Below are 27,792 nucleotides of genomic sequence, written 5' to 3'. Positions count from 1 at the left end.
AGAAACATCTAGACTGGCTGCACCATTTTCCACACTTTGAGCCTTTTTGGGTACAGTTTTAAACTAAGATCAAAGTATACATCTTTGAAAACCCAATACTAATATTCTGCTCAAACCACACTGTCAAAACACCCCACACAAAAAATGTGAAATCAGGGAAAAAGTGAAAAATAAGACAGCAGGGTAAAAATGGGGGCACTATTAGATATTTCATCCCCAGCAAGACTACCACCGCCAAAAGTGGTTGCCTTCAGAATTTTCCTCTGGGTCCTCTTATTTTTCCAGCATTTCCACAATTATAAAGATATCTATTACTATTTATTAACGTACGTGCTTATGTGTATAAATTGTACTTGCCCAGCTGAATCCTGGGCAAATTCCATATCCTTTCATTCTAGAATCCCAGACTTAGTGCCACAAATCCCATGATTTGAAACTCCTGGCCTAGAATCCAAACCCTGCACAATTTTGTATGCATCCTTAGACTTAGCATGGAGAAGTTGTAAAAACAATGCAATAGCAGAGAGGTCCAAAAAGCAAAAATAAGCAACTCTCCTATTGCTTAAACAATGCATGCTGTGCAAGGCATTTTTAATTGTTTTTTGTTTGGACTTGGTCAGGACAGAGTCAAAACAGTATGATAGGCTTCTTTTTTTTTTTTTTTTTTTTGTGAGACAGAGTCTCATTCTGTTATCCAGGCTGGAGTGCAGTAGTGCCATCTTGGCTCACTGCAACCTCCACCTCCCGGGTTCAAGTGATTCTCCTGCCTCAGCTTCCCAAGTAGCTGGGATTACAGGCACCCACCACCATGCCTGGCAAACTTTTTATATTTCTAGTAGAGATGGGGTTTCATCATGTTGGCCAGGCTCGTCTTGAACTCCTGACCTCAAGTGACCCGCCCACCTCAGCCTCCCAGAGTGGTGGGATTATAGACGTGAGTCACTGCGCCTGGCCATATGATAATCATTTTTATCTTTGAGATTTGATCACACTAGGAAACAATAAAATATTGGCATTGTGTTTGTTAAGTTTGGTTTTTTGGTTTTTGGGCTTAAAAAAATTTTTTTTTGGTGGTAGTGGGCTTCATTCAATTCTCTGTTACAGAATTTATTAGCTTTTCTATTTTATTCATGTGTGGTTTTTTCTTTATTTTCTTTATTTTTTTTAAAGACGAAGTCTCGCTGTGTTGCCCAGGCTGGAGTGCAATGGTGTGATCTCAGCTCACTGCAACCTCCGCCTCCCAGGTTCAAGTGATTCTCCTGCCTCAGCCTCCCAAGTAGCTGGGACTACAGGCGCCCGCCACCACGCCCAGCTAATTTTTTGTATTTTTAGTAGACACAGGGTTTCATTATGTCATCCAGGCTGGTCTCAAACTCCCACCTCAGCCTCCCAAAGTGCTGGGATTACAGGTGTGAGCCACCGCACCTGGCATGTGGCTTTTGTTTTAAGTAAATGTTGCTTTCTTTTAGTTATAGGAAGGGGATATTTCCTTTCTTCTGTCACCAAAATATAGGTTCAAAAATAAGAACCTGCAGGAATCCTTACGAATTTTAAATTTATTTAGAGGTTTGTCTGCAACTTCAGAGCTCTATATGGATGCATATCCTGATAGCAACCCACTTGAATTGCTCAACAAAAAGACCACAGTTGTGAACTGGATACATTCATGATATCAAGGGAAATATACCTGTAATGTCTATAGGAATAATGAAAAGTTAATTATAGGAGAAGCCCAGTCCTCCGCGATAGTAAGTATTGTGAAGAAAAGAAAAATGTTCAATGCCAAATGAAGTCAAAGTTACCTACAGTGATGTAGTAAAAAGTGTTTGTTTGTTTTTTGAGACAAAGTCTCGCTCTGTTGCCTAGGGTTGAGTGCAGTGGCAAGATCTCGGCTCACTGCAACCTCCACCTCCTGGGTTCAAGCAATTCTCCTGCCTGAGCCTCCCGAGTAGCTGGGACTACAGGCATACACCATCACACTTGGCCAATATTTTTGTATTTTTAGTAGAGACAGGGTTTCAACATGTTGGCCAGGCTGTTCTTGAACTACTGAGCTCACATAATCTGCCCGCCTCAGCCTCCCAAAGTGCTGGGATTAGAGGCATGAGCCACCACTCCCAGCTAATTTTTGTATTTTTAGTGGAGACAGTTTCACCATGTTGGTCAGGCTGGTCTCGAACTCCTAACCTCAAGTGATCTGCCTGCCTCAGGCAAAGTTTTGGGATTACAGGCATGAGCCACCACTTGGCTGAAAAGGTTTTTTTAATACAGGAAAACATTATTTTATGATAGGAAAGAAAAGGCAAGACACAAACTTTTAAATTGTAATCTACTCCAAATGCTAATTATTTCCATATGCATGGTTATATTCACTCCCCCTGAACAAATGAATGTGACTATTGTTCCACCTCTTTTATGCTTCTGCACCTCCCTGTTCATATAAGAAAATGGTGTAGAAAAAGCAAAGGTATAACTACATGAAAATGCCTGCCTGTTTATACAACATTTTGCTGAGATGTGAGATAATAGCATGATGGAGGATGCATATACAGTTACATATACAGGTTGAATATCGCTCATCGGAAATGCTTGGGACCAGAAGTGTTTCAGATATCAGAATATTTGCATACACATAATGAGCTATCTTGGGGATGGCACTAAGTCTAACATGAGTCTAAACATGACATTTATTTATGTTTCATATACATCTTACACATAGACTGAAGGCGATTTTATACAATTTTTTTTTTTTTTTTTGAGATGAAGTCTCACTCTCTCACCCAGGCTGGAGTGCCGTGGCACGATCTTGGCTCGCTGCAACCGCCGCCTCCCAGGTTCAAGCGATTCTCCTGCCTCAGCCTCCTGAGTACCTGGGACTACAGGCATGCGCCCCCACACCCGGCTAATTTTTGTAGTTTTAATAGAGACGGAGTTTCACCATGTTGGTCTTGAACTCCCAACCTTGTGATCTGCCCACCTTGGCCTCCCAAAGTGCTGGGATTACAGGCGTGAGCCACCGCGCCTGGCCTTATATAATATTTTTAGTAATTTTGTGCACGAAACAAAGATTTGACTGCGCAAACTTTTTTTTCTCTTTTTGAGGCAGCATCTCACTCTGTCACACGAGGTTGGAGTGCAGTGCTGCAATCTCTGCTCACTGCAATCTCTGCTTACTGCAATCTCTGCCTCCCAGGCTCAAGAGATCCTAGCATCTCAGCGATCGACCCCAGCTAATTTTTTGTATTTTTGGTAGAGACGGGGTTTCACCATGTTGCACAGGCTAGTCTTGAACTCCTGAGCTCAGGCGATCTACCCACCTCAGCCTCCCAAAGTGCTGAGATTATGGCTGTGAACCACCTTGCCCAGCCTGTACAAACTTTTGACTGTGACCTGTCACATGAGGTCAGGTGTGGAATTTTCCACTTGCAGCATCATGTTGGAATTCAAAAAGTTTTGGATTTTGTAGCATTTCAGATTCTCAGATTAGGGATGCTCAGCCTGTATATGTGTGTATATATCTCAGGATAATAAATGTTGGTAAAAATTATGGGTAAATTGGCCTTAACAAATAACTATATAACAGTGATGTTTTTTGAATAATTCAAGAATGAGATTCAAGAGAATGGGAGTTTAGTGGTTGGGTCAGCTTTGTTTTTGAAATGAATGCTTTCTAGAACTTTTTTTATTATTATTTATTTTTATTTATTTATTTTTGAGATAGGGTCTCACTTTGTCTCCTAAACTGGGGTGCAGTAGCTCAATCACAGCTCACTACAATCTTGACTTTACCAGGCTCAGGTGATCCTCCCACCTCAGCCTCCTGAGTAGCTGGTACTACAAGTGCGTGCCACAATGCCCAGCTAAATTTTTTGTATTTTTTTTGTAGAAACGAGGTTTCACCATGTTGCCAAGGCTAATCTAGAACTCCTGGGCTCAAGCAATCTGCCTGCCTCAGCCTACCAAAGTGCTGGGCTTATAGGCATGAGCCATCATGCCTGGCCTTTTATTTATTGTTTCGATTGTACATATACTTACTGTTATTTCACAGCTTTTTGCCAACCCTTTATTTTCTATGAGATTTTGATCTTTCAGTTTTGCAGTTAGCTAGGATTACTATATATAAAAATAGTATTTAACACATATATAGTACTCTGTGTCAGGCCCTGTTGTAAATACTAATCCTCAAAACTGTGAAGTAGGTATTATTACTATCCCCATTTTCTAGATGAGAAGACTGAGGCACAGGAAGGCTAAATAATTTGTCTAAAGACATGACATTACTAATACAACTTTTTAAGGGGAAGGAAATAACACCAAGGTGTCAATGGTGGTTTTTCAGGGTGTGGGGTTATAAAGGATTGTTAAGAGGATTGAAATGACAAGATCTTGAACTAAGCCCATGGCAGCTGAGCTGGGACAGACAGGACAGACTCTAGAACAGTTTAAGATAAAATATTGGCAAGCCTTGTGGATTGGTTGATTTGATGTTGGGATGAGGCATAGCAGGGAAGCTAGGAAGACTCACCTCTGGCACCTGTGACTGGGTGGACATTTCACTAGAGTAGGAAATACAAAAGACGGAGCAGACTGAGGAGAAATGATGTGTTCGGTTTTGACATTTTGAGTTTTATTGTAAGCATTTGAACATGTAAATTTTAAACTTAAGACAGGCCAGGCTCAGTGGCTCACGCCTGTAATCCCGGCACTTTGGGAAGCCGACACAGGTGGATCACCTGAGGTCAGGAGTTCGAGACCAGCCTGGTCAACGTGGTGAAACACTGTCTTTACTAAAAATACAAAAATTAGCCGGGCATGGTGGTGTGCACCTGTAATCCCACCTACTGGGAAGGCTGACACAGGAGAACTGCTTGAGTCCAGGAGGCAAAGGTTGCAGTGAGCTGAGATCGCACTGTTGCACTCCAGCCTGGGTGACAAGGCAAGACTCCGTCTCAAAAAAAAAAAAAAGACGGAAGTTAGCTCTCAACTTGAGGGTCTTCACACGGAGCTGGTATTTAAACCCAAGAAAGAGGTTGCCATCACCCAGGGAGACTGCGAAAGAAGGAAAAAAAAAAAAAAGCTGTGGGCCAAGGACAGAACTCTAGAGAACCCCAACATCTATGCGACATGTAGGGAATAAGAAGCCCCTTCAGATTTGACATTAAAATAGCAAACACAGATATGAAATGCCAGGTATATATTTGCTTTTCAAGCTAGGTTTCATTTATGAGAGGCAAGGTAGCATGGAAGCAGGGCAGTCAAACAAGTCTGAGTTCAGATCTAGCCCCTGCAGCTTACTCTGTCCTGTGGCTTCTCAGGTTACTAAGTGTCTATGAAATGTATGTCAATACACTGTATGTGCACTCCAGCCAGGGCGACAGAATGAGACTCCATCTCAGGGAGAAAAAAAAAAGAAAAAGTCATCACAATAATTCACTGATGGACACTCAAGAACTGGTATTTCCCATGAATTTGTATGGTATAGTACAAGTAACAGGGATAATAGCAGTTGGTTAAAAGAATTAACTGAGATGGATATAAATGTTGGTATATGAGCTACAAGACTGCATTAAAGTTTTTCTGTAATGTATGTCAATACACTGCTCATATGTTGTGAGCATGAAATCGGTTAATCCACAGAAGCACTTATATGGCTCAGTGCTTAGAAGTATCTATTACTAATGAGTACACAAATCATAAAATTATTTTTCATTCCATTGTCATGCTTTGCCAGTTGAGAAAATGGCCAGGAAGTCTGTTGGCTTGCAGGAATAAACTAAAATAGAAATTAAACAATTGTATTAAAAAGTCTGGCCGGGGTGGCTCACGCCTGTAATTCCAGCACTTTGGGAGGCCAAGGCGGGCAGATCACTTGAGGTCAGGAGTTTGAGACCAGCCTGGCCAACATGGTGAAATCCCGTCTCTACTAAAAATACAAAAATCAGCCAGGCATGGTGGCGTGTGCCTGTAATCCCAGCTACTCGGAAGGCTGAGGTAGGAGAATCACCTGAACCCAGGAGGCAAAGGTTGCAGTGAGCCGAGATTGTGCCACTGCACTCCAGCCTGGGCGACAGAGTGAGACTCCATCTCAGGGAGAAAAAAAAAAGAAAAAGTCATCACAATAATTCACTGTTGGACACTCAAAAACTGGTATTTCCCATGAATTTGTATGGTATAGTACAAGTAACAGGGATAATAGCAGTTGGTTAAAAGAATTAACTCAGACTGATATCAATGTTGGTATATGAGCTACAAGACTGCATTAAAGTTTTTCTTTTGTTCTACTCTAAAAATTCAGCAACTAGGCCCAGTGCCTGATACAGAGTGAGTCCTCAAGATATCGTTGACTGAAGCTAACAAAGTGATTTATTGATTTATTTATTTATTGAGACAGAGTTTCACTCTTGTCACCCAGGCTAGAGTGCAGTGGTGCAACCTCAGCTCACTGCAACCTCTGCCTCCCGGTTTCAAGCAATTCTCCTGCCTTAGCCTCCGGAGTAGCTGGGACTTCGCCACCACGCCTGGCTAATTTTTTGTATTTTTAGTAGAGATGGGGTTTCACCATGTTGGCCAGGCTGGTCTCGAACTCCTGACACCCGCCTCAGCCTCCCAAAGCGCTGAGATTACATGCGTGAGCCACCGCCCCCAGCCTAACAAAGTGATTTTTTTTTAAAGAGGAGGGGTAGGCAGGGCGCAGTAGCTTAACGCCTCTAATCCTAGCACTTTGAGAGGCCGAGGTGGGCAGATCACAAGGTCAGGAGTTCAAGACCAGCCTGGCCAATATCGTGAAGCCCCCTCCCTACTAAAAGGACGAAAAAAATTAGCTGGGCATGGTGGCAGCCACCTGTAGTCCCAGCTACTCGGGAGGCTGAGGCAGGAGAATCGCTTGAACCTGGGAGGCAGAGGTTGCAGTGAGCCGAGTTGGCGCCACTGCACTCTGCTCTGGGAGACAGAGCAAGACTCCGTCTCAAAAAAAATAAATAAATAACCAAAAAAAAAAAAAAAAAGAGGGGCGATGTTTTATTAAACATTTCGCTATTTGAAGAATTATTACATTCATGCAAAGAAAAGATGAAGTAAACATGCCCTACAGTGTTATCATTTGAGATCTCTTAAAAGCGGCTATGCAGCCGGGCGTGGTGGCTCACGCTGTAATCCCAGCACTTTGGGAGGCTGAGGCGGGTGGATCACTTGAGGCCAGGAGTTCGAGACTAGCCTGGCCAACAGGGTGAAACGCCCTCTCTACTAAAAATACAAAAATTACCCGGGCTTGGTGTCACATGCCTGTACAAATCCCAGCTACTGGGGAGGCTGAGGCAGGAGAATTGCCTGAACCCGGGAAACGGAGGTTGCAGTGAGCCAAGATCACGCCATTGCACCCCAGCCTGGGAGAAGCGAGACTCCGTCTCAAAAAAAAAAAAAAAAAAAAAAGCGGCTATGCAACACTCTACTCTGTCCCATGAATATCTGCCACATATTTGAATTCCCAGTCTTATACGCCCCAGGCCTTTGCAATGTTTAGGGTCCACACAAGAAGCCATTAAAATGCAAATACGTCATCTGTGACCGGGAACCAAGCTGGCATCTGGCAGACACTGACACATTTATCAGTCTGATGTGTGGACAACTAGGTGCCTCCCAGAGGCCTTCAGGTAAGGTGGAGGAAGGACCAATTCTGAGCTGACACAGTGGGATCCATCTTGGCCAGGACAAAGGCAGTCCAGGGAGGCCCCGCGGCGCCGTGCGGCGCGATCACGCCTGAGTCTCCTTCTCGTTCCCCTCGGCCCTTCCTAAAACCTGCTGGCTCAGGTCTGAACAATCGCAGCTGGACAGGTGGTGCACAACGATGTTAATTTTCATCCTGTCTTCTTCATCAGTGCATCCTTCAGTTCCCTATTACTTGTGGGCTGGGGAGTTGGCCAAATTGAGTGAAAACCTGAAATGTCTTTTTGTTCTTTTCGTTCAGCCAGTTTAAGTTCCATGCAATCTTTAAGCTAGGAGGCTAATAATAATACAATTCTCTGCTTGCCCTTTTCAAAGCCACTTCAGCTTATAAACTCCATATTAGACCATCCAGGCCCAGAAGACGCCACCGGCCTACAGGCACAGTCAGTGGAACCAGCCTGGGCTGGATCTCCCCCTGCGAGGCCCCCAGGCAACGCCCGCGCCGGGCCGGGGAGATCACGTCCCGTGCGTCGGGAGGCGGGGCCTCGGGCTGTGACGCCACGTGGCCGCGCCCCTGCCGCCCAGATATCTCCCGCGCCGCCCGCCATTTTGACTCCAGTGTCTCGTTTGCAGTCGGCGCGTTAGGGGAACTGTCTTCCTCCGCAGGCGCGAGGCTGGGTACAGGGTCTATTGTCTGTGGTTGACTCCGTACTTTGGTCTGAGGCCTTCGGGAGCTTTCCCGAGGCAGTTAGCAGAAGCCGCAGCGGCCGCCCCGGCCCGTCTTCTCTGTCCCTGGGCCCGGGAGGGACCAACTTCGCGTCACGCCCCTCAGCGGTCGCTACTCTCTTCTCTGTCTTTGGGTCCGCATCGTATTCCCGGAATCAGACGGTGCCCCATAGATGGCCAGCTTTCCCCCGAGGGTCAACGAGAAAGAGATCGGTGAGGATTGGGACCGTGGGTGGGCGCATGAGGGCCGAGGAGAGGCAGGGACTCCCCGGAGGAGGTTTGGGAGGAAGCGACTCCCAGTCAGAGGGAAGAGCTCCAGTGCGCCAAGGCCAGCCCACTAGCGAGGAGGAGGAAGCCGCCTCGGTGGGAGTTGGCTGAGGGGTAAACGGCACCGACGTGGATGCAGCACCTACTGTGCTCCCTCGCGGTTGCTGTGTGGCTGCGGCGGGCAAGGACCCCGGTTTTTTCGTCGGATGTCCGCGCAGGGCTCTTGTCCTGGGAGTTCTTGGCTCAGGGCATGACTGTCGAGTGGACAGGGAAGGGCCACTCAGGGACTTTAGGTTTACAATGAGGAAAAGTAAACTTGTGGGTTGTGAGTGGTAATGAAAGGAGGGGGTCCTCGTGTGTACCAACCACTCTTAGATAGAAATGAGATGGAAGAGGTCCCAACAGCCTGGCAAAAGCAATACAGTATTTTTAAAATGGTGTGGCCTTAAGAAACGCAGCGGTTCGGGGGAGGAGACTTTTAGAATTATCTTTCAAACACTTAAGGGAGGAGCTGGGTGGTTGGGTGGAGTGACAGAAGGAAAGCTTTTGTGCGGAAGAGGAAACTTTGGAAAAGGCTTTTCTGGCTTGGTGTGTAGCCCTGGTCGGCTTAGTAAAGGGCAATTAGTGTTGAAGGTTGTGCGTCCACACCTACTTAGTGGCTCAGTGGAAAGCACGTCGCATTATTTAAATCCTCTTTTAAAGTAAAATAACTGGAACAACGTTTGACGGTGTTGGGGGGTGCCGTACATTGGCTGATACACTTAGCAAACACTGATCTTACTGTGTGAAGTAATAATTAGCTGCGGCCGCTGAGCAGAGAGCATTTACATTTTCCTACTCTTGAAGTGAATGTGTGCCTTTACTAAGTACAAGGAGGAGTTATTTCTAGAGAAGGGAAGAGGCTGAAGTAGCCAAAACGCGCACTATTTTGTGTGTGGGTGAATTTTTATATCTAGAAACAGCTGTTTTAGAATTCTGGACTTTTGTTGTCTTAGGGATGATTGATTAGGAAGGGACTTTAACCCTGGTTTTAATAACCATTTTTAAAGATACAAACACAGAAAAAAAAGGAAAAAAATTGTAGCAGAGTTCACACAGAAAAAAGAAAAAAAAGATGCAAAGAACACAAAATTTGTGTCCAGTTATTATTTTAACTGTATTTTAAGACTAGAAAGTATGTCGCGAAGTGGGACAAAGAACTCAAAAGTTCTTGTCAGTCCAGTGGGTTTTTGTTTTACTTCAGTACACCATAATGTTATAGACGAGTGATCTGCCTTTTTTTTTAAATCTGTATTTTACTTCATCCTGATAAACCATTTTGAAAACTTTCCGGTCCTGTTTTCTCTCTCTCTCTTTTTTTTTTTTTTTTTTTTTTTGAGATGGAGTTTTTGCTCTTGTTGCCCAGGCTGGAGTTGCAATGGCGCGATCTCGGCTCACTGCAACCTCCGGCTCCCGGTTTCAAGCGATTCTCCTCCCTCAGCCTCCTGAGTAGGTAGGATTACAGGCATGCACACGCCCGGCTAATTTTTGTGTTTTTAGTAGAGATGGGGTTTCTTCATGTTGGTCAGGCTGGTCTCGAACTCCCGACCTCTGGTGATCCACCCACTTCGGCCTCCCACAGTGCTAGGATTAGGGGCATGAGCCACCCCGCCCATATTTCCGGTTCTGTTTTCTTAGAGATGGATAGCATACCTACATAAAGTAGAACCATCCACTAAGTGTTCCCCCACCAGCCCCCTGATTTCTCTTTTCTTTTCTTTTTTTTTTTTTTTTTTTTTCATATCTAGGTCTCAGTGTTATTTCCTGGATATGTTATAAAAACTTACTAGCTAAGTGCCAGATATCTAGAAGAACTTTTGCTTTTTCTGAGCTTTTTTTAACCCCAGTTTTTTTCTTTGTTTCTTTTTTTGAATTATCATTTGGATACAAGGTTGAACATTTCTCTGCGTAGCTTTTTAAATCTATGAATAAGGATTTACTTTTTTTCTTTTCTTGGGTGTTAATTAAAAGCCAAGCCAAGTTTAGTTTCTCAAGGACATACGGAGAGTAAAGGCAAGATTTCCATGAATGATTAAATAATTCTGTGTGATACTACTGCCTTGAGCTACTGCCCTTTTTCACAAGGCACTGCCACAGATCATCCCTTTCTGGTTATGAAATTTTGGGGAGGAATGTAAAGAAGGAGCTAAATCTGGTTTGCTTGGTTCAGCAGTGACTCAGATGGTATGTTACTGTTTTACAGATATTAATAATGTAGTGTTGTATCTTACGGCTGATTTCCCATGGCAGCCTTTCCCTTAATAAGGTCATTAAATCATACATTTCTGTTGCTAACATTAAACAGTTACAGATAATGTAATAAAGGTTTAACTTAAAAATTTTTTTTCAAAGCACTTTATTGCAAACTTTGTGCTAGGTTTATAAAATTGTACCAGTATTTAATCTGAGCACTTAAATCATTTTATTAAAGTGTCAAAGGCAATTTGATATACCTGTTATCCAGCAAAGAAACACAATCAAGGCAATTATTAGTAAATTTTAACAGATTAATGCATTTATTTGGTAGGTTTTATAATGGCTCTATTTCTTGAGTTTGTATATATTTGAGAATTATGTTATAAATATGTTATTATTTCATAGTCTTTACTATCTATTTGAACCAATTTTTTAGTAATTGTTACCGCTCTTTTACTTTTTTTTTTTTCCTTTGAGACTGAGTCTCGCTCCATCGTCCAGGCTGGAGTTGCAGTAGCGCAGTCTCAGCTTACTGCAACCTCCACCTCAAGCAATTCTCCTGCCTCACCCTCCCGAGTAGCTGGGATTACAGGTTCGTGCCACCACACCTGGCTGATTTTTTGTATTTTTAGTACAGATGGGGGGTTTCACCGTGTTAGCCAAGCTGGTCTGGAACTCCTGACCTCAGGTGATTCACCCTCCTCGGCCTCCCAAAGTGCTGGGATTACAGGCGTGAGCTACTGCCCCCGGCCTACTCTTTTTTTTTTTTTTTTTTTTTTTTCCAGACAGAGTCTTGCTCTATCACCCAAGCTGGAGTGCGGTTGTGAAATCTTGGCTTTCTGCAACCTCTGCCTCCTGGGCTCAAGCAATTCTCCCACCTCAGCCTGGTACTACAGGTGCATGCCACCACACTCGCTAATTTTTTAAATTTTTTGTAGAGACGAGGTCCCCTGTCTATCCCAGGCTGGTCTCAAACTCATGGGCTCAAGTGATCCATCCACCTTGGCCTACCAAAGTGTTGGGATTACCAGTGTGCCTTGTCCTATTACCACTATACACAAGGAGTTCCATGATTGTGGTCAAGGTAGAAGAAAAATATAGATACAGTCTAGGCCGGGCACGGTGGCTCATGCCTGTAATCCCAGCACTTCGGGAGGCCGAGGCAGGCAGATCACCTGAGGTCAGGAGTTCAAGACCAGCCTGGCCAACATGGTGAAACTTCGTCTCTGCTAAAATATACAAAAGTTAGCTGGGCGTGGTGGTGGGCATCATGATGGTGCATACCTGTAATCTAAGCTACTCGGGAGGCTGAGGCAGGGAGAATTGCTTGAACCCGGGAGGCAGAGGTTGTAGTGAGCGGAGATCATGCCACTGCACTCCAGCCTGGGCAACAGAGCAAGCCTCCGTCTCAAAAAAAAAAAAAAAAAAAAAAAAAAAGGTCTTGTGTGAGAAATTTAGTCTTGCTTATGCTTGCTAAGGGAGAGCTTAATTTTAGTCTCATTTACTAGATGTTCTTGAAATTGAATGCAAGGGCTGTTCCTCGTATACAAGTTACATAAATATTCTCCATAGAGACTTTTAAGTTGAATTTTAAAACTTGCTTCCCTTATTTGTGAACTTAGCATTTTTTTCCTCCTAAAAATGCTTGTAAAATGTTTTTAAAATGCTTTAAAAATGTTTTCAAAGATAGATGTGGTTAAACAGGAAACCAAGTTAAAAAAAAATTGTGCCTGATGCAGTGCCTCATGCCTTAATCTCACCGCTTTGGGAAACCAAGGTGGGAGGATCGCTTGAGGCCAGGAGCTGGAGACCAGCCTAGGTAACATAGCAAGACCCTGTCTATAAAAAATTGTTTTTTTGCCGGGTGCGGTGGCTCACACCTGTAATCTGAGCACTTTGGGAGGCCGAGGCGGGCGGGTCACAAGGTCAGTAGTTCGAGACCAGCCTGGCCAACATGGTGAAACCCCGTCTCTACTAAAAATACAAAAAATAATAATAATAATTAGCCAGGCATGGTGGTGCATGCCTGTAATCCCAGCTACTCGGGAGGCTGAGGCAGGAGAATTGCTTGAACCCAGGAGGCGGAGGTTACAGTGAGCCAAGATCAAGCCACTGCACTCCAGCCTGGGCGACAGAGCAAGACTGTCTTAAAAGAAAAAAAAAAAGTTTGTTTTTTGTTTTTGTTTTTTTCAGTTAGCCAAGTGTGGGGGCATGTGCCCGTAGTCCCTGCTACAGCTACTCAGGAGGTTGAGGCAGGAGGATCATTTAAGCCTACGAGTTTGCCTCTGCACTCCAGCCTTGGCAACAGAGCAAGACCCTGTCTAAAAAATTAAGCAGGCAGGGGTTGCAAATTCAGAGGCCAGGCATATAAAGAACCCTGGTAAAAGGAACAAATAAGGCCGTAGGTTTGGAAAAATTGTAAGGAAACCTGGAGCAGCATGCTCTTTCTGAAATCATTTGTATGTTAAAGGTATCTGCAGGCATTTGAGGGTCACCAAGTTTGTGAATTTTGTATTAAGAAAGTTATGTGGCTCACATCTGTAATCCCAGTACTATGGGAGGCTGAAGGTGGGAGGATCACTTGAGCCCAGGAGTTTGAGACTAGCCTGGGCAACAAAAGGAACACCTACCTTTACAAAAATAAAAACATTAACCGGGTGTGGTGGTGCATGTCTGTGGTCCCAGCTACTTGGGAGGCTGAGGCAGGAGGATCGCCTGAGCCTGGGAGGTCAAGGCTACAGTGCGCAGTTATTGTGCTACTGCACTCCAGCCTGCATGACAGAGCAAGACCTTGACTCAAAAAAACAAAGTTATGTGACGGCTAGTAAAGTTAATGTCATCTTATGCTGTGCTAATACGGGGTGGGTGGGGGACTCTGCTGCTTTGATTAAACCACACCTGAAGTATTGTGGTTAGTTCTGGGTGCCACTTTTATGACGGCCAGTACTAACTAGAATTTATCCAGAAAAGTATGATGAAGTTAGGATGGGAAATGGACTTGAAACCATGTGATCTAAGGTATGATTGAAAGGATAGAGATCTCTTAGCCTGGTAAAAAAGATTCATTGATGGCTATCTTCAATATATAAATGCCATATGAGGATAGCAGCAGGCTTATTCTCTTAGGTCAGAATCAGTACTGAGTGGGTAGAGTGGTAGGAGGAGGATTTTGAGTCATTAAAAACGGTCTCAGTTGCACCAAAATAGTGTAAGCCTTATTATGAATATCATAGAAAAGTAGGTCTCAGGCTTTTTGTTTTTGCTTTTTAAACCACACCTATTTGTTAAGGTGTCAAGAATTGGGCAGATAACATATTTAAATCACTTTAGAATGGGAGCATAAATGTGTGCTTTCATATTCATTCAGTAAATATTTACTGAGCACCTGTCATATGCCAGGTGCTATACTAGCTGTTGATGGAGCATACATTCAGGCTGAAGAAGTACATTTTGGGGGTGGGGGGGGGGAGGGGGTGTGTCCATGTCCAGGTTCTCTAGCTATAGCAGTGTAAGGGGTTCTTATGTGAACAGCAATACATAGAATATAAAAGCTTAGGTGTTGGAAAGTTTAAACCAGAAATACATAAAAATATATTATTATACAGTGTACAATTGACCAGACAACTGACCACAAAATAGATAATAGGGAAAATTAAGTCCAACCCAAAATAGGTGATACACTGATAAAGAGGCTCCTTTCCCCAAATTGAGGAAATTGTAGCTGAGTTTGCATGCATGCATTGCAGTATGAGCTTGTTGATCATGCTTTTTTTAAATATGGAAGTAATATTCTCCATATACTCTGGTAATATGCCAATTTTTGTTAGGAATGCAAAATTTGAGTAATCAATTTAAAATGTATGACATTGTCCATTTTTTGTCCTTAAAAACCAAAATAATTCCATTTTTGAGTCAGTTTGAGGCCTATTAGGAAGAGTCTTAAGGACCAGTGTTTGAGAATCACAAATATAATGCATTTTGGGTTTTTTTTGTTTTTGTTTTTGTTTTTAATGACAGTCTTGCTCTGTCACCCAGGCTGGAGTGCAGTGATGCAGTCTTGGCTCACTGCAGTCTCCACCTCCAAGATTCAAGCAGTTCTTATGCTTCAGCCTTCCAAGAAGCTGGGATTACAGACACACTCCAGCATACCACCATGCCCGGCTATAATGCATTTTCTTTTATTTTAGCTTATTTTTTTTTTGAGATGGAGTCTCACTCTGTCGCCCAGGCTGGGGTGCAGTGGCACTTTCTTGGCTTACTGCAACCTCCGCCTCCTGGGTTCAGGCAATTCTCCTGCCTCATCCTGGGATTACAGGCGCCCACCACCACGCCCAGCTAATTTTTGTATTTTTAGTAGAGACAGGGTTTCAAACCATGTTGGCCAGGCTGGTCTCAAACTCCAGACCTCAAGTGATCCGCTTGTCTTGGCCTCCCAAAATGTTGGGATTACAGGTGTGAGCAACCACACGCAGCCTATAATGCCTTTTTAAAGCACTGGTTTGGAGGGTTGGACTAGACAACCTGTAAGTCTCTTCTAGTTCTGAGGGTTTTGTGATTTTTGTGACCTGGGCCTGAAAAGGATAAAAATACTTGTTTGGATAGTGTATTTTGTAGTGCTTTCCTTTGAGTAATGGTGTAATATTGCATTTGATGGTGAGGTATGGTTTTTGAAAGCTAAGAAACTTAATTTGGAAGATACTTTTCCTGCCAACTAAGTTTAATTTCTTGCATTGTAAATGTTAATAATTTGATGAGAACGTAATACAGTGCAAAAGTTAGGACTTTTGTAATTGTTAGGTCTAATTGGTCATTACATTATTATTGACCAGTTTTTTTTTACGGAAACTTTCTTAAAAACTCTTGCATTGGGAAATTTTAGGGAAATCACTTTATCAAAACTTGGAGATAGTCATTATCATTAAGGGGTCTTCATATACTCCATACCCCCCGTTAGAGGATGGAATGCAGAACTCACTATACCCTGTCTGCATAGAAGAGGGAAGAAACTCAATCCCAAAGTAATATGGAAGCAGTCTCACATGTATTGTTGGTTATATATGATATCCAGTATTTTTATTTTTCCTTTTAGTGAGATCACGTACTATAGGTGAACTTTTAGCTCCTGCAGCTCCTTTTGACAAGAAATGTGGTCGTGAAAATTGGACTGTTGCTTTTGCTCCAGATGGTTCATACTTTGCTTGGTCACAAGGACATCGCACAGTAAAGCTTGTTCCGTGGTCCCAGTGCCTTCAGAACTTGTAAGACTGTTACTTTTCTGTATTTTGTATCTGTTTGTGGAATTTACCATTTTCTCTCAGTGTAGGGTAATAAAAACATTTTGATATTTAAGTTTTACTTTATAGATGATGTCGTGAGTTTTAATCATGGGCTGAATATATTTATTGGAAATTTTGTGTAAAGAATTCTTTGGGCCGGGCGCGGCAGCTCAGGCCTATAATCCCAGCACTTTGGGAGGCCAAGGCAGGCAGATCACTTGAGGTCAGGAGTTTGATACCCGCCTGGCCAACATGGTGAAACCCCATCTCTACTGAAAATACAAGAACTAGCTGGGCGTGGTGTGGCACACCTGTAGTCCCAGCTACTCGGGAGGCTGAGGCAGAAGAATTGCTTGAACCCAGGAGCCAGAGGTTGTAGTGAGTCGAGATAGCACCACTGCACTCCAGCCTGGGTGACAGAGCCAAATAATGTCTCAAAAAAAAAAAAAAAAAAAAGAATTGTCTGGTGTTATTTATACATTAAATTTTTCTGTATGTTAAAAGTCAGATTGTGTCTAACAAGTGTATATATATAGTGTTGTGCCAGAGCAGGTGACTTCTGTGATGTGAAGCTTTTTGGATTCACTTTGGATTTTACATTTTGTTGGATAACCCTGGTGCATAGTAGTAGAGACAGGGGTTTCACCGTGTTGGCCAGGCTGGTCTCGAACTCCTGACTTCAGGTGATCCACCCTCCTCAGCCTCCCAAAGTGCTGGGATTACAGGCGTGAGCCACCGAGCCTGGCCCTTTGTTGATGTTGTTGTTGTTTTTGTTTTTAATGGACTTATAGTCCCTCTGTTTGGGGTAAATTGAGTTTGGATGTTTGTTGAAAGTTTTTCTAAAATGTATCATGTGCTATATTGGATCTTTCCCTGTTTTTTTTGTATCTAGCAGACCTTCATGGTTATAGTCAATAATGTTCTCATTACATATAACTTGAGGTCTGGAACCTATGGGAAACTGATCATTATGGTTTGAGGATTTTTTTTCCCCTTTAAGGCAATTTTCTGATATCAGCTTGACCATATCTTAAGTTACTGGGTTTTTTTGTTTGTTTTTTTGTTTTTTGCTTATTTATACTTGTGTTTTTAGGTTGAAGGAGCACCAGTTGATTCGGTGGTTTTGAGGAAAATTTGGGAGGCAAATAAGTTATAATATAAATTGCTTTATTGTTGAACTTACTACTCAGTCACTGAGAATTTCTATTAATGTCCTTCTCTCATAGTTCAAATATCAACCTTTCCCTTCCTATCTATAGGATTCTATTGTTATTTGGTGTCATTATAATAATATTGAGGTTATTTTAACAAACACTTGTAATTATTCAGTGTCCAGAGGAGTCCAGACTGAATAATAATACAATTTCCATCTGACTTCCCCCACCCCAGTCTTTTGCATGGCACCAAGAATGTTACCAATTCAAGCAGTTTAAGATTGCAAAGACAAAATAGTGATGGTGGTCAGAAAAATAAGCCTCGTGAACATATTATAGACTGTGGAGATATAGTCTGGAGTCTTGCTTTTGGGTCGTCAGTTCCAGAAAAACAGAGTCGCTGTGTAAATATAGAATGGCATCGCTTCAGATTTGGACAAGATCAGCTACTTCTTGCTACAGGGTTGAACAATGGGCGTATCAAAATATGGGATGTATATACAGGTATGAATTCATAGTTTTTAAAGCAAATGTATTATTTTATGACGCAGGGCACTGCTCATAGGCACTGGAATTGGGATTTGAGGATTTCAGCTTACTGAAAAGCAAGAATTGATGGCATAGGTGTGTCTTTATAATAGACCTGAATATCACCTTCTTCAGCTCATGATTTTAATTTAGGAAAACTATAGAGTTCATATTGCTTCATCACTCTTTAGAGAGTATTACAGTAGGAAAGGATTTTCCAGGGAATGTTTAGTTAGTTGTCCTTTATAAACTAGTTATTTAGTTAATGACTCACATGTCAAGGTGTTTTCTTTGTTTATGCTTTTTTAATGAGTGATAGCTTAGAGGTTTTCGAGGTAAATCAGATTTCAGTAATCATCTCACCTTGGAAAGGTTTAGTGAAAGTTTAGATAGATTGAGAAGTTAAATTCTTTGGGCAACTAGAAATAAATGTGTTGCTTATTGCCTAAAACACTTTCTGGCATATAATATGTACTCAAAAACATAAAGGATTTTTAAAGAAGCATTAAAAGAACATGTACATTAGAACATAACAAGTGATACTAACATAGGTGATAATGAGTCAAAATTTGGGTTCTTGAAAAAAATAAGATGAACACATAGATTGTCTTAGAAAACAAAGCTCTTACATTATTAGTTAAATACACTTTTTTACTGGGATCATGTTTGAAAACTAAAGTTGTGGGATAACTTGTATCTTTTGAGGAGCTTAACATTCCTAGGCCAGGGAAATAACAAGCAAAGAAATAATTTGATTTTATATTTTAAAGTTCATGCCTGTAATTCCAGCACTTTGGGAGGCCAAAGCTGGGGGATCACTTGAGCCCAGGAGTTCTAGACCAGCCTGGGCAACATGGTGAGACTCCATCTCTCCAAAAGAAAAAAAAAAAAAAGGCCAGCCGTGGTGACTTGTAACTGTAGTTCCAACTATTTCGGAGGCTGAGGTAGGGGGATTGCTTGAACCCAGGAGGTCGAGGCTGTAGTGAGCCAAGATTGCGCCATTGCACTCCAGCCTGAGTGACAGAGTGAGACCCTGTCTCAAGAAAAATAAGAACAAAACAAAAATATATTAATGCTGTCTTTTTTTCCCTTTTCTATCATATTTAGGAAAACTCCTCCTTAACTTGGTAGATCATACTGAAGTGGTCAGAGATTTAACTTTTGCTCCAGATGGAAGCTTGATCCTGGTGTCAGCTTCAAGAGACAAAACTCTCAGAGTATGGGACCTGAAAGATGATGGTATGTCTTTTTTTCCAAGCTATGAACTAGGATTTGTTTCTTGATACTACTATGGAGAGGTATTGGGAACATGTGGGGCATTTGACTTTAAAAATGGCATGTGATCAAAGTTCCTTTTCTCTGCCTAACACTTAGGTTCCTTTCCTGAATAGATCAAAGAAAAACATAAATGTGACCCAGAATAGGAGCCAACAGTTATTCGAAGTAAATGATCTGATATTATTCAGAAACTAACCACATAAATCTGAGGACCAAATATGGATCAGGTTTGGGGTTTTACAGGAACCAGTCTGTGTTTATGTCCTCTTAGGGAGGGTTATTAACTTACTGTATTGGCTTAGTGAAAATTTAGGTAGGTCTTGAAGTAACTTAGTATCTAATAAAATTTAAATTAAAACATGACCTACATACCAGAACTTATAACATGTGAATATTAGTAAACGTTATAATAAATTGGCTAGGTTAAGAAATGCTTTTATAAAAAGTGAAAGATTTACTGTCCAATACAATAGAAAGATACGTTGGTGTCAAGTACTTACCTTTCTCTAAAGCCTTACAAAGTTTTGGAGATGCTACCTCATTTGAGATGAGCATCTCTTCCCTTTCTCAGTCCCTAATGAAAGAGTTTATATGTTTAACTAAAACCTTAAATGTAAGGTCTGTTGGTGCTCTAACAGCCTCAAGCTGGAGGTTAACAGGCTTGCCTAGGGGTAATAAAGCTTAAATTGAATTAGTAGGAAACAAAACCCTCAGATCTGGAGATGTTGCAGCTGATAGATAGTAACCATTCCTTAATAAAGTTCTATGCTAACATTAACAAATCGTGAAGGACCTTCTCTGCGTTTTATCTGCTCAGCTGTTGAGGTGCAAAGGGATCCAACAGTTGAAATATTTTACTAATTTTTTTATTTTGCATATCGAATGATGCTTGCTTATCTGAAACTAATTTCAGCAATGTACATGTTTTAAGAACATAGGCTTAGTAAAATATAAGCTCCAAGATAGTGGGGTCCTTGCCTTATTTCCAGTTATATCCTCAGTGCCGGCATAGGGCCTGGCATGCGTAGGCAGTCAGTAAGTATTTGTAAAACTAATAGTTCAGTATACTTAAGCATAGTTGTGTGCTGTGGGTATAATACACAAGGACTTTGGAGTGAGTTGTAGGTTCTCAAAAATGAAGAATGAAAAGGCATTTTGAAGATGATCAAGTTTCTTAACCTTGCTGTTGTGTTCCAGTTGCTTAACTTTTAAAATAAAGGGATTGGACTAAAAGAATTCTGTCTTTTTTTTTTTTTTTTTTTTTTTTGAGACGGAGTCTCGCTCTTTCGCCCAGGCTGGAGTGCAGCGGCGTGGTCTCCGCTCACTGCAGCCTCTGCCTCCCAGGTTCAAGTAATTCTTGTGCCTCAGCCTCCCAAGTAGCTAGGATTACCGGCATGCACCACCATGCCCGGCTGATTTTTTAATGTTTTTTAGTAGAGATGGGTTTCACCCTGTTGGCCAGGCTTGTCTCGAATTCCTGGCCTCAAGCGATCCACCCGCCTCAGCCTCTCAAAGTGCTGGAATTACAGACAAGAGTCACCGCACCAGGCCCCAGACTTTTTCTTGAAGGGCTAGATGTCGAATATTTGAGGCTTGTGAACCATGCTGTCTGCTGTAGAGCACAACATAAATACATGGACAGGATTGTGTTCCAGTAAAATTTAAAACCTAAGCAGCTGGTGTATATCGGTAACCCTTGTTATAGATAAATTGCTTTCAGCTATAAATGTTTGTGATCCTTTGCTTTACTGCTGTTTTGAAATACTCATTTGAAGTGGATTCTAGGGTTAATACAGATTATTTCTTTTTGTTCAGGAAACATGATGAAAGTATTGAGGGGGCATCAGAATTGGGTGTACAGCTGTGCATTCTCTCCTGACTCTTCTATGCTGTGTTCAGTCGGAGCCAGTAAAGCAGTACGTGTCAAAGTTCTTGTACATTCATTATGAATTGGATTATGATAATGTGTGCATAATCATTTTAAATCTAAGTAACCTATGAAGTCTGTGCTCGGTGTCATGAATATTTTAAATGTTTTATTTCATGATGGGGGAGAATTCGCATGAAGGAAATTAAATATAGTTATTGATTGCCAAGTGAGAAGTTGGATTGTTTTTAGAGATAATAGATAATAATGGGCATATCAGGGTTTTTTTTTTTTTGTAAGTCTAGAAAAGTTTATGTGCTGTAGAAGAGATCTAGTCTATATGTTAAGACATTCCCTTGCTAATTATTTTCTTCTCTGTTGTTCTATTTTTTTGGTCCAGTTTGCTGTTTTTAAAGTTTTGAGTCCCAGCTGGTCCTGTACATTTAACTGAAAAAAAGTAACTTAAAATAATATAAAAATAGCACTCATGTATGTCCTAGAGTTATAGGTGAAATTTGGTATTGTTTGTCTTACATAGCATACCTATAGACAGCTTAAGTAAAGTGACTGTTAAGAGGGTTATGCTTATTGATGAACTCTTGTAGTTGTTTACCAGCTCTGTTAGTATAAATTGATCTCAGTAGCTTCAAGTATTTATAAAATGGTTGAAGTCCAAATACATGTGATAATTACAATACACTTTGAATTAATGGAGGGTGGGAGGCTAGTTGAAATGCATTTTATTTACCCAAGGAGTATGTTAAAATGATAGTTATAAATGTTGGAAGTTTAAAGCAAGATACTCAGTTTAGTTCTTTACAAATCATAAGAAGAACAAAATTAGATGTTGACATTGCTATTTTAGGCTGTGTGTTTTCCATATGCTTCTTGCTTTCCCTGTCACAGGTGGTGGCAGCAATATTGGTGTGATTGAGGTTATGCTGGCACCACTCGCACACAGGCGCACAATGGTGTTAGCTGGGCAGAAAGAGTGGCATCTCTGGCTACCGGGCTGGGGGCGACCTTTACCATAGGATGAAGTAACCTTGCATTCGGCTGCAAGGTGTACTGTACGTACACAGGTGCTGGTCGATGTCCACTTTCTGCTTTTCTTTCTTTCTTTTTTTCTTTTTTAAAGTAATTTCCCCCACAGTAAAATACACTGACTCCTGAGTAAATTGATTTTCCAGTTTTATGGAATTGGGAGTCTGACAAGTGAAACCAATTTAATGTAAAGTATTTGGCTTTCAAATGGTTTCTCTGTGCTATTTTTTGGAATTCTTTCAGATTCCAGAGATATCTTACGTCTTTGATTCAATTTAAAATTTGTACTTATTTTCTTTTAGAAATAATGTATTGTGTCTGTGCAGAAAAAAAAAAACCAAAAGGATTGCTTTACTCCAAGAGGAGAGATTGTCTTAGGATAAACCTCCAAGCTCACATTTAATATAACAGGCTGAAGTAAACATTAGAATCCTGTTTAGAGCTATTCTGCACAGTTAACTACTGATCTTTAGAATCTAAAATTGTATATGAACTTATTCTTAAATAATTGAACCGTTTTATATTCAAATGACTTATGATCGTGGTTAGTTTGGGAAAAATAAGATGGTTAAATTTTGATTTATTGAAATGTAATTGTATTATTTTCATAAAATAGCATTTTCATTTTGTAATGTGGTTTAACATCCTTGTTGTTTGCCAAAGAAATTTCATTTGGCTGTGAATATTCTATTTGCTTGCAGTATCTGTTTCTCTTCCTAGGCTCAAGTTGGTGACCCAAGCCTATTGTAAACAAGTGATTATCTCAAAGGGAGATGCCAATGGAGTAACAATTTGTTAACCTTACGTTTTCTGTCTGTATATTTTTTTAAAAATCTGGTAGTTTCTGGAAAAAAAAGAGAAGGGGGTTTGTAGTACTTAACCTTATTTATTTCTGTATATTTTAGTTAATTAGTTTTTGGAATAAATGGATTTCAGTATAGCTTTGTGGTTAAATTGCATTGCCTTTATTTTATGTTTAGGCTTATTTTTAAATTAACATTTAACAGAAACATTTGAAATAGAATTTGCATGTCTGCCTTAATTAACTTAAAGACTGATTTTAATCTGACTATGACACTGAGCATATTCTTTAAATTACTCATAATTTATAATGCTTAATATAATCTTAATTAAATTTAGCAGTTTTAGTTTAAGATGTGCCATTTTGTCCTCTGTATGTCTGAATGAAGCTATAACATTTGCCTTTTTATTGCAGGTTTTCCTTTGGAATATGGATAAATACACCATGATACGGAAACTAGAAGGACATCACCATGATGTGGTAGCTTGTGACTTTTCTCCTGATGGAGCATTACTGGCTACTGCATCTTATGATACTCGAGTATATATCTGGGATCCACATAATGGAGACATTCTGATGGAATTTGGGTGGGTACAGCATGAATTATTTTAGTCTATAATTCATCTCCACCTATCAAGTTATGTGAATAATTACAATCACCAACATATGCAACCTAAAATTACAGTCTATTCTAATTTAAAATGTTGGTATTATTTAAGCCCTTGACTAATGGAAAGCCTTCGATATAAATTCTAAAAGTAAATTTGGCTCTCTTGATACAAGTCTTGCTACTTAACAGTACCCAGCTCTCTATAGAAGTACTAATTATGTTTAGAGTTTTTGTTGGAGAAAAACGGTTAAAACCAAAGTTGGACTTAATCTTACTGTCTTAAATCATAAAAGATTTTTTTTTTTTTTTTTTTAAGATGGAGTCTTGCTCTGTCGCCAGGCTGGAGTGCAGTGGCGCGATCTCGGCTCACTGCAACCTCCACCTCCTGGGTTCAAGCAGTTCTCCTGCCTCAGCCTCCTGAGTAGCTGGGCTTACAGGCACCTGCAACCACCCCTGGCTAATTTTTGTATTTTTAGTAGAGATGGGGTTTCAACATGTTGGTCAGGCTGGTCTCAATCTCTTGATCTCGTGATCCACCTGCCTTAGCCTCCCAAAGTGCTGGGATTACAGGCGTGAGCCACTGCACCTGGCCATAAAAGATTAGTTCTTTTCAGGTGACTTTAATTTGGATGTATCATCTCTACTGAGTCTTCTCAGTTATATTAATTAAGGCTACTTTAAACACTATTCAAAGACAGATGTACTTTGTACCTGGGTAATTTTGTTTTCTTGAAGTGACTGATATCCACTGAAAACATATATTTGACCTCAGGCACCTGTTTCCCCCACCTACTCCAATATTTGCTGGAGGAGCAAATGACCGGTGGGTACGATCTGTATCTTTTAGCCATGATGGACTGCATGTTGCAAGCCTTGCTGATGATAAGTAAGTATGTGCATTATAGCTTGACTGACTTACTGTTACCTTTTACATTCTTAAGCCTTAAAGCCTTTCTGCAGTTAAGAGTTTTAATGTCTCTTCCTCAACACAAGCCCCTGGGAGATTTTGTTGTGTCTTAAAGAATATCAGCCTGAACAATTATCTGTGTAAACTAAAGATAATGCATGCCTGTCCCTGTGTTCCTTGTTTAACTTGTTTAGGCATAGCGGGTTGATTTTTAGTCAGCTTTTAGTCCAGCTTACAGAGATTTTTTAAAGTAATGTCTTAACAAAGGTTGAAGCAGAAGGAAATTTCTAAAGTGAAACAAATAGTAAAACCAAAAGAATTACAAATAAATAGTAATTTGTATCCACCATGATTGAGATTAGAATATGAAATGTCACATGAATGAGATGTGCTGCTTGTTGGTAAGAAGCAGAAACTAGTTGCAACCATCTGTGTTCATGCATATAGCATTGAGTAGTTTGGTGACATCAGTTCATAAGGCAGCTCTTCTCTTTCCAGAATGTTAGCAAACATATGGAGAGAGGTTTTTGTTTGTTTGTTTGTCTGCAACCATTGTTTCCTGTTTGCTCAGATGGGATTCTGCATGTTAGTTCTCTGCTGTATTTGTAGACACACTCAGCCTAGGTGAAAAGCTTTTTTTCCTTTCCTGGTTTTTTTTGTTTGTTTATTGGAGACAGGGTCTTGCTTTGTTGCCCAGGCTATAGTGCAGTGGTGCAATCACATCTCAACACAACCTTGATTTTCTGGGCTCAGGTGATCCTCCCACCTCAGCCTTCCGAGTATCTCACACCACAGGGGTATACCACCACACCTGGCTAATTTTTTTAAAAAAATTTTTGTAGAGACAGGGTCTCCCTATGTTGCCCAAGCTGGTCTTAAAGTCCTGGGCTCAAACAGTCCACCCACATCGGCCTCCCAAAGTGGTGGGATTATGGTTGTGAGCTACCAGGCCCACCTAGCTTTTAAAAATGTCTTGGGACAAGGGTGAAACAGACTAGAAGTTGATTGTATTGTAAGTGTAGGAAAGTAAGGAGAAAGTTTCCGGGTGTGAACATTCTAGGTTTGAACACTGGGAAGGAGGGAAGGCAGCCATGCATTGTAGTCTCTTAAGTGAAAGTTTATCCAATTTACCAACTGATATTATAGATCTTAAAATATTTTGTAATTTTATAAAGCAAGTTATAATAATTGCCTGTTGGTGTGATTTGTGTGTGTATTTTGTGACTCATAACTCAATGGCGTTTCTTTCTGGATTTTAAAAAAGTTGCTTTTACCTTACATTTTCTACAAGATACTAAATAATTTATTTCATTTTCAGAATGGTGAGGTTCTGGAGAATTGATGAGGATTATCCAGTGCAAGTTGCACCTTTGAGCAACGGTCTTTGCTGTGCCTTCTCTACTGATGGCAGTGTTTTAGCTGCTGGGTAAATATATTTTTCTCTTTCTTTTTTTTTTTTTTTGAGATGTAGTCTCCCAGGCTGGAGTGCAGTGGTGCAATCTCTGCTCACTGTAGCCTCCGTCTTCCAGTTCAAGGAGATTCTCCTGCCTCAGCCTCCCGAGTAGCTGGGACTACAGGTGCACACCACCACTCCTGGCTAATTTATTTGTTTGTTCGTTTTTCCAGTAGCGTCGGGATTTCACCATGTTGGCCTGGCTGGTCTCAAACTCCTGACCCTGACCTCAAGTGATCTTCCCGCCTCAACTTCCCAAAGTGCTGGGATTACAGGCGTGAGCCACCACACCTGGCCCATTTTTCTCTTTTCTTTAAGGGCCAATTTAAGGGGGCTTTTAGCAGCTAGTAATTTATTGTCAGTAAAACTCTAATAAGTGTTCTTCATAGTAGTGTTACCTTGTCATGGAATACATCGTTGGTTAGTTCTTCCTGGTTGGGTTTTAATGTGCAGTTTGTGACTCCAGTACTCACATGTATTGGGTGATAGTTGTTTGAGCTGTAGCAACACTGAAATACATATACTTGGGTGACTAAGCATGTGCTTTGTTTCTGTTTAGGACACATGACGGAAGTGTGTATTTTTGGGCCACTCCACGGCAGGTCCCTAGCCTGCAACATTTATGTCGCATGTCAATCCGAAGAGTGATGCCCACCCAAGAAGTTCAGGCGCTGCCGATTCCTTCCAAGCTTTTGGAGTTTCTCTCGTATCGTGTTTAGAAGATTCTGCCTTCCCTAGTAGTAGGGACTGACAGAATACACTTAACACAAACCTCAAGCTTTACTGACTTCAATTATCTGTTTTTAAAGACATAGAAGATTTATTTAATTTGATATGTTCTTGTACTGCATTTTGATCAGTTGAGCTTTTAAAATATTATTTATAGACAATAGAAGTATTTCTGAACATATCAAATATAAATTTTTTTAAAGATCTAACTGTGAAAACATATACATACATGTATATATTTAGATATAAGCTGCTATATGTTGAATGGACCCTTTTGCTTTTCTGATTTTTAGTTCTGACATGTATATATTGCTTCAGTAGAGCCACAATATGTATCTTTGCTATAAAGTGCAAGGAAATTTTAAATTCTGGGACACTGAGTTAGATGGTAAATACTGACTTAAGAAAGTTGAATTGGGTGAGGCGGGCAAATCACCTGAGGTCAGCAGTTTGAGACCAACCTAGCAAACATGATGAAACCCTGTCTCTACTAAAAATACAAAAAAAAAAAAAAAATTGCCAGGCGTGGTGGTGCACACCTGTAGTCCTAGCTACTTGGGAGGCTGAGGCAGGAGAATTGCTTGAACCCAGGAGGTGGAGGTTGCAGTAAGCCAAGATCACACCACTGCACTCCAACCTGGACAACAGAGCGAGACTCCATCTCAAACAAAAAAAAAAAAAAAAAAAAAAAAGTTGTGTTGCCTCATACGAAATGTATTTGGTTTTGTTGGAGAGTGTCAGATTGACCTGGAAGTGAAACACAGTTTATGTACCGGGAAAAGGATTTTATTATCCTTTGGAATGTCATCCAAGACGTACAGCTTGAATGTGACGTTATTTAAAAACAATAACAACAAAGAAGGCAGAGCCAGGATATAGAGCCAGGATATAACTAGAAAAAGGATGTCTTTTTTTTTTTTTTTTTTTTTTTACTCCCCCTCTAAACACTGCTGCTGCCTTAATTTTAGAAAGCAGCTTACTAGTTTACCCTTGTGGTATAAAGTATTATAAATTGTTGTGAATTTGAAGAATCCGTCTACTGTATTATTGCTAAATATTTTGTTTATACTAAGGGACAATTATTTTAAGACCATGGATTTAAAAAAAAAAAAAAACAACTCTGTTTCTGCAGGGGATGATATTGGTGAGTTGCCAAAGAAGCAATACAGCGTATCTGCTTTTGCCTTCTGTTGTTTATCTTACCTGCAGATATTAAGAATGTATGCATTATGTAAAATGCTCAATTATATATTT

At 40.8% G+C, this 27,792-nt stretch overlaps 1 protein-coding gene across 2 annotated transcripts; it reads left to right on the top strand.

Moving 5' to 3' along the window:
- Window positions 1-8,202: 8,202 nt before the first annotated feature.
- On the top strand, window positions 8,203-27,476 carry WSB1 (WD repeat and SOCS box containing 1). 2 transcript variants are annotated; one of them, XM_004042072.5, is made up of 9 exons: window positions 8,203-8,601; window positions 15,980-16,148; window positions 17,556-17,824; window positions 18,956-19,087; window positions 20,942-21,042; window positions 23,254-23,426; window positions 24,222-24,335; window positions 25,675-25,782; window positions 26,369-27,476. In XM_004042072.5, exons 1-9 carry the CDS (start codon window positions 8,562-8,564, stop codon window positions 26,526-26,528), a joined length of 1,266 nt encoding a protein of 421 aa, XP_004042120.3. In that variant the 5' UTR covers window positions 8,203-8,561; the 3' UTR covers window positions 26,529-27,476. The 2 variants fall into 2 exon arrangements, with proteins under 2 accessions (XP_004042120.3, XP_030866600.2); XM_031010740.3 differs by lacking the exons at window positions 15,980-16,148; window positions 17,556-17,824 and having other exon boundaries at window positions 8,251-8,601.
- Window positions 27,477-27,792: the final 316 nt, after the last annotated feature.

The sequence above is a fragment of the Gorilla gorilla genome, chromosome 4 (genome assembly GCF_029281585.2).
Source record: "Gorilla gorilla gorilla isolate KB3781 chromosome 4, NHGRI_mGorGor1-v2.1_pri, whole genome shotgun sequence".
Classification (NCBI taxonomy): domain Eukaryota; kingdom Metazoa; phylum Chordata; class Mammalia; order Primates; family Hominidae; genus Gorilla; species Gorilla gorilla.
Note: the sequence above shows the minus strand (reverse complement) of the source record. Positions and strands in the feature narration are given on the sequence as shown.

What these genes read in the sequence shown, in the direction of transcription:
- WSB1 (XM_004042072.5), top strand. Translation starts at nt 8,562, where the DNA reads ATGGCCAGCTTTCCCCCGAGGGTCAACGAGAAAGAGATCG. An exon ending in GGTCAACGAGAAAGAGATCG is followed by an intron (nt 8,602 to 15,979) that starts GTGAGGATTGGG and finishes TTTTCCTTTTAG; the next exon opens with TGAGATCACGTACTATAGGT. An exon ending in AATATGGGATGTATATACAG is followed by an intron (nt 17,825 to 18,955) that starts GTATGAATTCAT and finishes TATCATATTTAG; the next exon opens with GAAAACTCCTCCTTAACTTG.